This window comes from Nelumbo lutea, chromosome 5, assembly GCF_056320005.1.
Source record: "Nelumbo lutea isolate HS-2025 chromosome 5, American lotus-T2T, whole genome shotgun sequence".
In the NCBI taxonomy this organism is placed as follows: domain Eukaryota; kingdom Viridiplantae; phylum Streptophyta; class Magnoliopsida; order Proteales; family Nelumbonaceae; genus Nelumbo; species Nelumbo lutea.
In genome coordinates, this window is record NC_142688.1 from 41,979,416 (window position 1) to 41,991,618 (window position 12,203).

General features: G+C 40.1%; 1 protein-coding gene across 3 annotated transcripts; it reads left to right on the forward strand.

The window, feature by feature from the left end:
* Positions 1-8,710: 8,710 nt before the first annotated feature.
* Positions 8,711-10,291, forward strand: LOC148851971 (caffeic acid 3-O-methyltransferase 1-like). Of its 3 annotated transcripts, XR_016099307.1 has the most exons (4): positions 8,712-9,216; positions 9,312-9,408; positions 9,527-9,591; positions 9,893-10,291. XR_016099307.1 is itself a non-coding variant. In XM_088944986.1 (3 exons), the coding sequence occupies exons 1-2, from the start codon at positions 8,792-8,794 to the stop codon at positions 9,382-9,384; spliced, it is 498 nt and encodes a 165-aa protein (XP_088801112.1). In that variant the 5' UTR covers positions 8,711-8,791; the 3' UTR covers positions 9,385-9,408; positions 9,893-10,291. The 3 variants fall into 3 exon arrangements, 2 of the variants coding, with proteins under 2 accessions (XP_088801112.1, XP_088801111.1); XM_088944986.1 differs by lacking the exon at positions 9,527-9,591 and having other exon boundaries at positions 8,711-9,216; XM_088944985.1 differs by having other exon boundaries at positions 9,527-10,291.
* The last annotated feature ends 1,912 nt before the right edge of the window (positions 10,292-12,203 follow it).

Here is a 12,203-nt window from a genome sequence, read left to right on the forward strand (position 1 = left end):
ACACAATATGATTTTACATTCTAAGAGTCTTTTGACAATGCATGCTCTTGTGTGACACATTGAAAAGGCTAAGCCTAAGAGAAGATAGAACCACTGGAATTGATCCCGTTGGCAAGTTATTCAATTGGTTTAACAATTTCAGGGAGGGTAATGCCCAAGTGTCGATGGAATTTGACCGGTGAGTGAGTTGTTGGTGAAATTTATGACGTTCAGAGAAACACTTGAACCTAACGAATCAGGTATGCTTCTAGAAAACATCTTATCCTGCAATTGAATAATGTTGAGCTTCATTAATTTTCCGATACTAAGTGGAATGTCACCTAAGAACTTGTTGGAGGTCAAGTCAATAGAAATCAAAGTCGTCGCTTTTGAGATTTCTGGCGGCAATTCACTTGGAAAGTCTAGTATTTGCAATGTATAACTGCCACAATGCTTTGGCATTCGCAATGTCGAACGTAACAGCTCATTGCAGGTGATTCAATGTGAAATCAATGTTGTTGAGTTGAATAATTGCTTGAGTAGGGACGCTGATAGAAAGGGAATCATTGCTTACGTAGAAAAGAGTTAGAGTTGAATAATTCGTTTAAGTGGCTGGAATTTCTCCAATAAACTTGTTATGCAGCATGAGCAAGGCTTTCAATTTGTCGTTCTTGTACATATCAGGCAGAATTAGACCTGCCAAATAATTCTCAGAGACATCGATGGTATTGAAGTCTGTCTAGTAATCAAGCCTCTGAGGAAGAGTACCACTTTGGTTGTTCCAGTAAAGCGTCAAATTCATGAGATACTTAAAATCCCCAAACACTTAGGGCATTTCTCCTGGTAGATTATTCTCGAAGAGTTGTAGAGAGATGAATTGTGTCAGGGACCTGAGTTCTGAGAGATCTCCTTCGACATTGTTAGTTGAAATGTCAAAGTTACGAAGACTAGTGAGATTTCCGAACCCGGCTGGGGCTTACTGTCGATATGGAGAGGCTTGGAGGCTAGACCAACAACAACAAAAGTGTTGAGGCCACCCGTGTAAGTACCCATGTGGATGAAGACATAAGTAGCAATACCATATGGGATAAAAGCTCACTTGACGATGCCACCATCTGGATGTAGACATAAGCAGCAATACCATTCGGTCATCCCTTTCACAATGACCACGGGTAGTGTCTCTTTCTCGCCCAAGTACACATACTTAAGGTGATCAAGTAAGGTCTTTAGTTCCAACTACGGAGCCTGCAAAATAGAAGGTAACAATTTCTTGTGAGAACATGATGATGGAAGATCAGAATTGATTACCTTTTGTTCCGGCATCAGTTCCGTAGTGTCATAGGGTGTATCAAACTCCTCATCCCTATCCAATTGTGCATTGAATTCAAGTTCCTCATCCATGCCCTCCTCTCCAAAAACTTCCTGCACAATCGAATCAATGGTATCAATAGAGCAGATCGAATGGCATTCACTTGGGTATATCATAACATCAAATATATTAAATTTAACAATCTCTCTGTCGAACTCGACGGAGAGGGTACCCTCGTCCACATCTATTTTGGTCTTGGCCGTTTTCATGAATGGCATGCCTAATAGAAGTGGGGCTGAACATGTGACTGTGTCCTCCTCCTTCTTCAGGATGTAAAAATTGGCTAGAAAAATTAAATCATTAACCTGCACCAAAACATCTTCAACAATCCCTTCCGGGTTGGCATTAGAACGATCAGCTAGCTGAATAACAACTTTAGTTTCCTTTAAGGGACTTAATATCAAAGCATTGTAAACCGAGTATGGCATGATGTTCATGGATGCACCTAAGTCTAGCATGGCATGCTCGATTCGTTTATTGCCATTCACACAAGGTAAGGTGAACATACCTAGATCAACACATTTTCTGGCAAGGTCCTCTTGATAACAGCTGAAATGTTTTCTCCAACCCTTACCTTCTCATCGCTTTGCAACCTCCTCTTGTTAGTGCATAATTCCTGTAGAAACTTTGCATATCTTAGGATTAGTTTTATAGCATCTAACAAGGGGATTTTGATTTCCACCTTCTTGAAGGTTTCTAAGACTTCCTGCTCATATTCCTCCTTCTTGAGCTTTTCCAACCTACTAGGAAAATGTGGTATAATGGCATTAGTAATCTTAGTGGGAGGGGGATCGGATATTACCTCAATGGGATCATCGGTTGAACTTTGTCTCTCCTCTTCCTTGTCTCCTTTACCTGCCCTCGTTGGTGAGGTAGGTGGGAGCTGCAACTCCTTCCCGCTTCTTTGCACCACTGCATTTACACTTTCCTTGGGGTTGACTACTGTCTGTGATGGTAGTTTCCCCGGAGATCTGCGCCTCCAACTTGCTAATGGAAGTAGCGAGTTGGCTGATTTGGTTCCTCAAGTTTTGGATGCTGGCTCTTGTTTCCTACTGAAATTGCTGTGTGTTAGTAGCTACAGCCTTAACTCTTTCATCTAATGACATACCTGAACTTCAGGGTTGGCCTTGCACTGTGATAGGTGCTGAAAATTGGGGCTGTGTATTGAAAGCTTCGGGCTGATATCTCTGTGGTCATCCTTGGTTTCCGTAGCTCAGATTTTGATGATCCCTCCACCCAAGATTGTAGTAATTAGAGTAGGGGTGATACTTGCATTGAGGCTGGCTCGGAAGTCCTCCTACGGAATTAACTTTCTGCATCGATCCTCCTGTAGTGTTGGACACATATCCTTAGGATGCCCAGGGATTGAATAGACACCACATACCCTAGTTGTTTGCAATTGCCCTGCAACCAATTGTCTTACCAAAGCAGTTAAATCTGAAATTATATTTTCCAAATTAACATGACTTACCTCATTAACACGCCTAGTGGTGCCATCTGTTCTTGCTCCGAACTGTTGAGAATTTTTGGCCATGTTGGAAATTAATTCTCTGGCCGCTTTGGGTGTTTTATTTACCAAGGCTCCTCCACTAGCTGCATCTACCATACTTATCACTAATCGTCCATTTGCAGCTGCATCTCCTCTGGTGCCTTGTATTGGTTGGCTACCTCCTCGACAGCCCCCTGCATCAACCTATCTCGCTCTACCTTAAGCATGGCAATCTTTCGCTTCAGCTCCCGGACAAGGCTTGCTTGCCTGAACAACTGTACCTTTAGCATGGCAACCTCCCTCTTAAGTGCAACTCATTTCTCCCCAGCAGCCTGCAGCTCGGCCAACTGGGCCTTCTGTTGTAGATACTCAGAGTGTTCCCATTCGTACGATGACTTCAAGTCTCGAAGATGATCAACTAGCACTATCTCTGCACAAGCATTCTGTAGACAAACATGATAAGTATACCAAGAAAGAGAACGAAACACAAGGAATAAGAAGAGGAGACTTACCTGTGACACAGACCATAGCAGCGCACGCTCCAGTGCTCTACTGCCGACTCCAATTGATTCTCAAGCTATTGACATTGTCATGATTCCCTACAATAATTGCTTGGGAACCCCAGGCATCTCCAGATTGTGGTCCAAATGAACCGACCACCTCGACACGTGCAAACCAGAGCTACTACTTGCCTTAGTTGCCGACGCACCTATGGGACGACGAACCCCTTCAGGGTCGACCACGACCACATCGTCCTCCTCATCCTCCTACTACCGGACTCTCAGTTGTCGACGAGCCCCCCTATTTGTAGAACATGGCCGTTCTCATGTCTTGGAGCGAGCTTCTGGTTGCGCACCAGCTTGCTCCTATCTTTGTCGAAGTACCTTCATCTAGTGAACCATCTCTTCCTCGCTAACCATACTTAAACCTACAATATAGGATACCTAATGTAAGTAAAAGGCAGGCAAGATAAATTTATCTCGATGAACAAATAGTAAAGGAAACAGATCAGCTACCCTCTCCATCAGCCCGACGAGCATCAACATCTTCGAGGATGTGTACGCGATAACGCCAATTTCGTGAATCAAGCTCAAGGCCGACCTCTCCTCTCAAGTGAGCGCTCACCATTGGGGCTGCAATAGAGTCATCCTCGACTCCCGCAACTAGACAAGAAAAGGGGGACCCTTGGGAATGCACACAAAGAATATTCCACCAAGTGGAGAAGTAATAGTACCACTGCTGGTGGTGTTTCAGCTAGAGAATCAAGTTCACCATCACTAGGGTCAGCTCAACATCACAGACGACACAATAGGACATAAGTCCGACCAGAAACCTAAAGGAGTTCGGCATCAGCAGCACCGGAAACACCCTGTACCAGTTTTGCACCTCGGCGAACCCCTCGCTCAACTGGAACCTTAGTCCAGCCTCCAAATTATGCTCATAAACACATAGTTCATTGAGCTGAGAATCAGTGGCCATCTCCTTGAGGAAGTGGACACCTCATTTGGTATTCTGCAGGAATGGCGTACATAGCTCGGATCCGAGCCATATCCTCGGGCGCCAAGACGCAGGACGTTGTGCCAAACTGATGACCTACCCATAGAGAAAGCTCTGCTTCCATCTCGGAGGGACCAGCCTCAGCCTCCTTAACTTCGGCAGGCACAAAATCTCTCAACTAAGGCTCGTAGTTCATGCCATAAGAAGAGCTGGAACCGGAACTACTGAAGGACCCGAAAGAGGAAGAGCACTAATGAGATGAAAAGGACATACTAGGCAATTCACAAGAGCTGAGGAGCGAAGGCCACCAAGCTATCTGTCGTGTTAGTTGTCGAGCTCTCCAATGTCTTCCCTTTTATAACCATCGGGAGCATGGTTCGAGAAGAGATCAATGGTGCAGATGAAGCACCTCGAACAATGCCTCGGAAGACCAATAACGTATGACGGGAATCCTTGAAAACCTATGTCGCATCCTCTGCAAGCAGCAATTATACCTATTAATTGCACCGGTTCAACTACACTACCTGTCCAACCTTTGACGTGGAGACCCACCGTACCGGTCCAACCTTCGACATAGACCCTCGGCTAGGGCACTCAAGTCCTTGGATAGGTTGCTTAAGGCTACAAGGCCATGCAGTAGTCTTGCCAAGGACTCCTCTCCTCGACAGCAGAACTAGGGAAGTGGTTTGGGAACCGAAACTTTAGTTCTCATTTAAGTTCTGTAGCCGATGAGCGAAAGACTCCTCGACAACGACTGACATGGCAAGGATGAATCATGATAACTTTAGTTTCACAACTCAGAAACCCCGAAGGAACCCGTCTTCACAGCTCGGCACCCCGTGGCCGAAAATCACAACCTCAATTCCAGAGCTCGGCATCCAACCATCAACAAAAGGCCTTTCGTCGGCATATGGCCAAGCTAAGCCTCAATCTCGGAAGGTCGGCACATCAAAGCCGAGCATGACACAAACCCAAATTCTGAAATACGGATCCAACTCCAAATCTCAATGCACCATGGCCGAGCATCACCACTGCACCAAAGCTTGACTTCCACTTCGAACCAGAGTCATTCCTCGGTCCCTACATGATTAACTCGGAAGCTTAGTTCGACACATTGGCCCTTCGCCAAGCTACACAACTGCACAACATTTTGGGGAGTGGTTTGAATTCCGAAGTCAGAGCTTTTAGAGTTCTACACCCAATGATGGGAAGATTCCTTGACCATTCCTCATATTGCCTGGTTCTCAAGATTGTGACAGTCACCGGGGAACACCAAAAAGGCCAGATGCCCATGTCATCCAGGCTTTTACACGTCGGCCTAGCTATAATATTATTGTGGCCCCCGTCTTTTCCTTCCAGCCATGTCAACTACACGTCATGCGGATGAGCACAATTACAGATAAGGAGGAGTAAGGAAAGATGATTCCTAAAGGAAATGGGACTCTATCTCGAGTACCTCTGGCCAGGATATGTATCTTTGGCTATAAAAAGGCACTCCATGCTCGAGGTAACGGATCCTACTTCTGAGGCCAGTAGTGCTACTTAGCTCGGCCCGACCACCCACCACTTTTTACTAACTTGAGCGTCGGAGTAGTTACCCAGGGATAACTCCTCGGGCCTCTGATTTCTTTCTTGATCATAGGTCTTGAAGCGCAGCCTCATCCTTGTAGCTCGGCCTCGCCCTGTCAACAAAGACTACCTGGATGCTCTCCTTAGTTCGTACACCACCTCGGATTGAGCAGCATCAAAATCCATATTCACTGTAGACCAGAACTAGAAAGAAAGTTGCACAATTAGAATAAGGATAATCTCTCTCATGGCTCACAATCTCACAATTTATGAACTATATAGAGGCTCGTCGATGATGCTAATGACATGTAATGTGAATGCGTGATGTGAATTGTTGTTTGATGGCAACCACTACCAGCCATTGGGTAGGCTTCTACCTAAACTTTTGTTTCTTTTTTTCTTTGTTAAACGAAAATATCTTCATTTTTTTTCTTTGGTTAATAGAATTTCACTCCACAAGCAAGAAAACAACAGAGCAAAGACGAGAAACACCAAAAAAAGAAATTACTTACTAGTACTACTAACTACTTTGGCTCAGTTTGGAAAGAGTACACATACAATTATGTTGTGTAAATATATACAAAATAATGCAAAATACAAGATTTTGTACTCTACATGTATATTTGTATCTGTACTCTTTTCAAGTTGAGCTTTAGGGTGATTTTGGTTGCAACACAAAATTGTTTGCATTAGTATAAAAATGCATGGAAGTGCAAATGAAAATAATGCATATTTTGATTTCATTTTGTTTTGCGCTTTACTTTATTCTGCTTCACATCTTATTTTACTTTATTTGAACTACAATTAAAGAAAATAAGGTAAAATTTGGCACAAAAATAAGGTGTTGGGCTCCAACACTTTGGGCTAATACGATAGAGGAGCCATACATTGTGTCCCACTAAAACCATCCATCCAATTGAGCCCAACATGAATTCAAGAAAATAAATAATAAACAAAAAGAGGGGGGAAGAAATTCTGGTTGGATCTTGACCGACCACGTTACCCATGAGGTGTTATTACACCTAGCTAATAAGTGGCCTCTTCATAAATGATTTCCCAATTAGTTGAACATGGCCCCATAATTAAGGGAGATTGATTCAATTTCCATTTCAGTCTAGAGAAGAGCATTGAAATTGAATTATCAGATCTCAATGGCATCCAATTTAATCTAAGTTAAGAAGGAATTTTACAATTAATCAATTGGATTTCCTTTCATGTGTTGGCCCAACCATGTGCCAAGTGGCACTTTGTTCCAAGTACAGTTAGCGATTGAAATTAACTTCAATTAAATGACTTAATTACCTTAATTAGGTTGACAAAATGATCACCGATATGTCAATTTAGTGCCCCCATTTCAATTAACATTAAATGGTGATGAATTGAATTGAAACTATTCAAATCAATTCAAATATTTCAAACCAACTCATCTTCAATTGGTGAGCCTCTATAAATAGAGGAGAAAACAAGAGGAAGCTCCCATTCGGCTCCCCCCTTTCAACCACTGCTTCCATTTGTCTTCGACCGCTTCCGTTGTTTTTGATAAAGGAGAGGGAATGCGCTGCACTAAGATCAAGGAAGAAAGAAGAAATACCCCAACTCTTGAATTGCCGAAGCACCGAAATTGTTACAACTTCGTGCTACATCAACCCATGAAATTCCCATGATTCAAAGGGCTTCTGTCAATTCTACAAGTAAGAACATTGTTTCAGCTGTTTATGTTCTAATCATTGATTGAGCATGAGTAAATTTTCATTGACACAAGGTTGGGCGTTGTTTGCTTCTCATAATTGCAAGTTCTAGTCACAGTTTTGGCTTTCGTCCAAGGCAATAGAATCAGAGGGTTTTCTTTGCCAAGAAAAAATGAGTCTGTATCCCATTTAAATTTCTGGAAAAAAAATCAAATTCCTTTGAATTTGTCCATATTAATTTTTGTGCTCCAAATTTACGCATGAAATTTGTATTGACAACAGGAAGGGCAGCGCCGTAAATAATATTTTTGTTACTTGACTATCTAAACCTTGCCCAAGTTCTTTCAGTTTCTTTGTTCTTTGTTAAACGAGACTAGAATAGGCTTTCTCATCTCCTTGCCCAGTGGGGTTTGGTCTCTTCAAAAGAGAGGTGGGACGCATGCCCTTTGTCCTATTTCATAAACTATTTTAGTTGATTACTTTTGTTTCTGTTCCTAAGGCGGTGTTTGGTTGCAAGTCAAATAAATTTGTATTGATGCAATGTATAGCAGTGCAAATGATTTGGGTGAAAAATCTGATTTTTTTTTTCAAATTTTACCTTATTTTCTTTAATTGTAGTTCAAATAAAGTAAAATAAGATGTGAAGCAGAATAATATAAAGTGAAAAACAAAATAAAATCAAAATATGCATTATTTTCATTTGCACTCCCATGCATTTTTATACTAGTGCAAACAATTTTGTGTTGCATCCAAAAGCAGCCAAAAGCTCAGTTTGAAAAGAGTACAAATACAAACATACATGTAGAGTACAAAATCTTGTATTCTGTATATATTTACACTACATAATTGTATTTGTACTCTTTCCTAACTGAGTCCAAGTAGTTAGTAGTACTAGTAAGTGATTTCTTTTTTTGGTGTTTCTGATCTTTGCTTTGTTGTTTTGTTGCTTGTGGAGTGAAAAGTGAAATTCTGTTAACCAAAGAAAAAAAATAAAAACAAAAGTCTAAGTAGAAGCCTACCTAATGGCTGGTAGTGGTTGCCATCAAACTACAAATCACATCACGCATTAAAATCACATGTCATTAGCATCACGGACGAGCCTCTATATATTTCATAAACAGTGAGATTGTGAGCCGTGAGAGAGGGATTATCTTTATTCTAACTGTGTAGCTTTCTTTCTAGTTCTGCTCTACAGTGAGTATGGCTTTAATCCTCAGTAATCACTTTGAAACCCCAAATGAAGAGAAAGAAGAAGAAAACTGTATATTGGCGGCCATGCAATTGGCAAGTGCTTCAGTGCTTCCTATGGCCTTGAAAGTCACTACAGAACTAGATGTGTTCGAGATCATATCTAGAGCTGGCCCTGATGCGTACCTCTCGGCTTCAGAGATTGCCTTGCACCTTCACACTGAAAACCCAGATGCAGCAACCATGCTCGACCGTCTCTTGTCTCTACTGACGAGTTACTCTGTTCTTAAATGCTCTCTCGTCAAACGGGACAATGACCAAGTTGAAAGGCGTTATGGCTTGGCTCCTGTCTGCAAATTTTTCACCAACAGCCAGGACGGAGTGTCTCTTCGACCACTGCTTCTACTGCATCAGGAAAAGTCGCTCATTGATAGCTGGTATGATCTTACTTGCCGAGCTATGATCTCTGATTTGGGCAAAATATTCCACCACCAACATCACTCCTTATTTGACATGCATTCTGTATTTCCAGGAGAAAAAAACAAAAACACTACATTCTAGGTATCCTCAAATCAAAGGTATCAATTTTGATTTGCTTCATGTGATAGAAGCAGCACCATCCTACCCTGGTAAGAATTTTATTTGGCTTGGCTTGATAATTATTAGTAGAAAAAACCCAGCTTTTCTACTTCCTTTAATTTCTAACAGCTAACAGAAACTCAGAAAGTATTTGTAACCATGGGACAGGTGTGAAACATGTTGGAGGAGATATGTTTGAATATGTCCCCAAAGGAAAAGCCATTTTTATGAAGGTTAGTTCTACTTTTAGGTCTTGAGAGGGGTAGACTGGATATGTCCCACGATATCTAGAAGAGAATTACATTCACCATGAATCTCTTTGTAGTATCAAGTCATTTAAAGCAAATAAAGTTTACAAATCAAGAAAGTCATAATGTCTATTAGTCCTTAAACGAAGGAAGTGATAAAACATAGACAGAGAGTACATTTTCGATATGTTCTTTTGTGATTTCATGTCTCCAAATATATATATATATATATATTTAAATGTATATATATATATATATATATATTTTAATTTCGTGATTTTTGTAGTGGATACTTCATGACTGGAATGATGAAGATTGCTTAAAGATTTTGAGAAACTGTTGGAAAGCCCTACCAAAGTCAGGAAAAGTGATCATTGTTGAATCAATTCTTCCAATGGCTCCAGAAGCTAGTTACCGCTCTAATATTGCCTTCACACATGATTTAGTCATGCTAACTCATTGCCCTGGAGGAAAAGAGAGGACGCAAAAGGAGTTTGAGGCCTTGGCAATAGATTCGGGCTTTGCTGGTTGTGAAATTGTTTGCAATGCTTACCATACTTGGGTTATGGAGTTCCACAAATAATTAGTTCCTTCTTTTTTCTTTTTTACCTTCAAACTTGTTTCTGACTTTTTAAATTATGCATCCGAATAAGAATGAAATGCAGTATGATCTTTATGGTGTGCATATTTTATTTTCCTAAAATGCTTCAATCTGGTATAATCTTTCCCAAATTCCATGAACACTGGACATATATTCTCTCGTTCGTAAAGCAAGTCTATGATCACAAAGTTCATATTTCCAGCTATCTCCTGAGTCCCTATGATTAGGGGTGTCAATGGACCAGTTTTGGATTGGACCATCCAAACCAAAATCAATTTGGATGGATTGGACAGACCAATAACATATATAAATTAGATCAGTCCAGATTTAATGGCCCAAAGTATTTATTGGAATGGGTTGGACATGGTCCATCCATAATGAATTTATATTAGATTGGGTTGGATTGAGCCAATATCTGATCCATTGATAAAAGATAAGAATATAAGTGTAAATTGAGCAAATTTGGATAATTAAAACAAATTTGAACAGGTTATTAAATGGCCCAGACTTTAATTGGACCAGTCCAAAATGATCCAAAATATTCATTAGATTGGATTGGACCTGATTTATTTATAATGGACTCACATTGGACCAAATCCAGTGCAATTGACACTCTTACCCACGATGAAACACCAACACGCCAGTGACGGAAATCAATTGAAAGCATCACCTGAAAATGTGCTTCTCTCATGATGACCACGTGGATAAGCTTATCTTCCTATCTCCGGATGAAATAAAAAGCTTATCTTTTTGGGAAGACCTATCACCAATCCTTGTTCTTTTCGTTGAAAATAGACCAAACAAACAATATTTGAGAGAAATGGACAAATTAATTATCATTAAGCTTGTGAAAGTGGACCATTTGGAGTCACTGCCATCACAATGGTTTTTTTTTTTTTTTTTTCTGGAAAAGTATGGACAGGCCTAATGTAGATTTCTGATTTTCACTGCAGAGCTATGAATATTCAAAATGGCAACAACCCACACTCTATGCACCAATTCCCGCACATGAATAGGCATCAATTCCAAATTGGCACCTACCCCAACAGTACTTTGGGCATACAAATTCTGACCCTGTATTGAACCGTCATTCTTCCTTTTTTTACCTTGTTTGAATACAGAGTTGAATTGACAGTCTGATAGATTTGGTGTTTTCTTGTGAAGTTTCCAATATTATTTTACCTAAAAATAATAGAAAAATAATAATAAATTAAACCAATAAAATAAATAATTTTTTGAAAAAAATAATAATAAATTAGCGTTAAGACAAAAAAGAAAATAAACTTATCAAGAGAGTAGGAAATTGACCATTCTCACAATAGCATAATTTATATTGTGATTGTTTAAACTAGACATAACCCAATAAATAATACTTGAATTGAACATTGATGGGTACCACTTAATTAGAAATGTCATAGAATTCCATCCTCAATTTTTCTTATAAATAAAACCCATGTAGTGCACGGATCCCGACTAATTAATACATAAGGTTAAGAGAAACAAAAGCACTACCCCATTCAAAGAATGAGAAGTTGTTGGTAGTCTTCTCTAAGAAGCATTGCATTTTCATTTGGAATTGGATGCATCGAGGTATAGGTAAAAAAGTTCCGTTGATCAATACCTTTATTTGTGGAGCAGTTTGCAACACGGTTTCCTTCTTAGGCCCCGTTCACTTTTTACAGAATATCTATAATTTCAAGGCAAGATGGAATAGTAATTTTTGCAAAAATTAAGTAATCATTTGCAAACTGCAAGATGGTGATGAAGGTGCATCTGTAGAATCTTTACAACCAAAATGGATTTGCAGGAGAGAAACTTCAAGAACAAACTTCTTAGAAAGATTCAACACAAACAACAATCATATATGTTCTATAACTTCAAATCAGAAAGGAAGTTATTTTATGAAGATTTTTTCCAAATTCTCACCTATACTTTAGCATTCTTGTGAGGATTTTACACTTGGCTATGTAAATGTCAAAATAGCTTTATTTTTTCC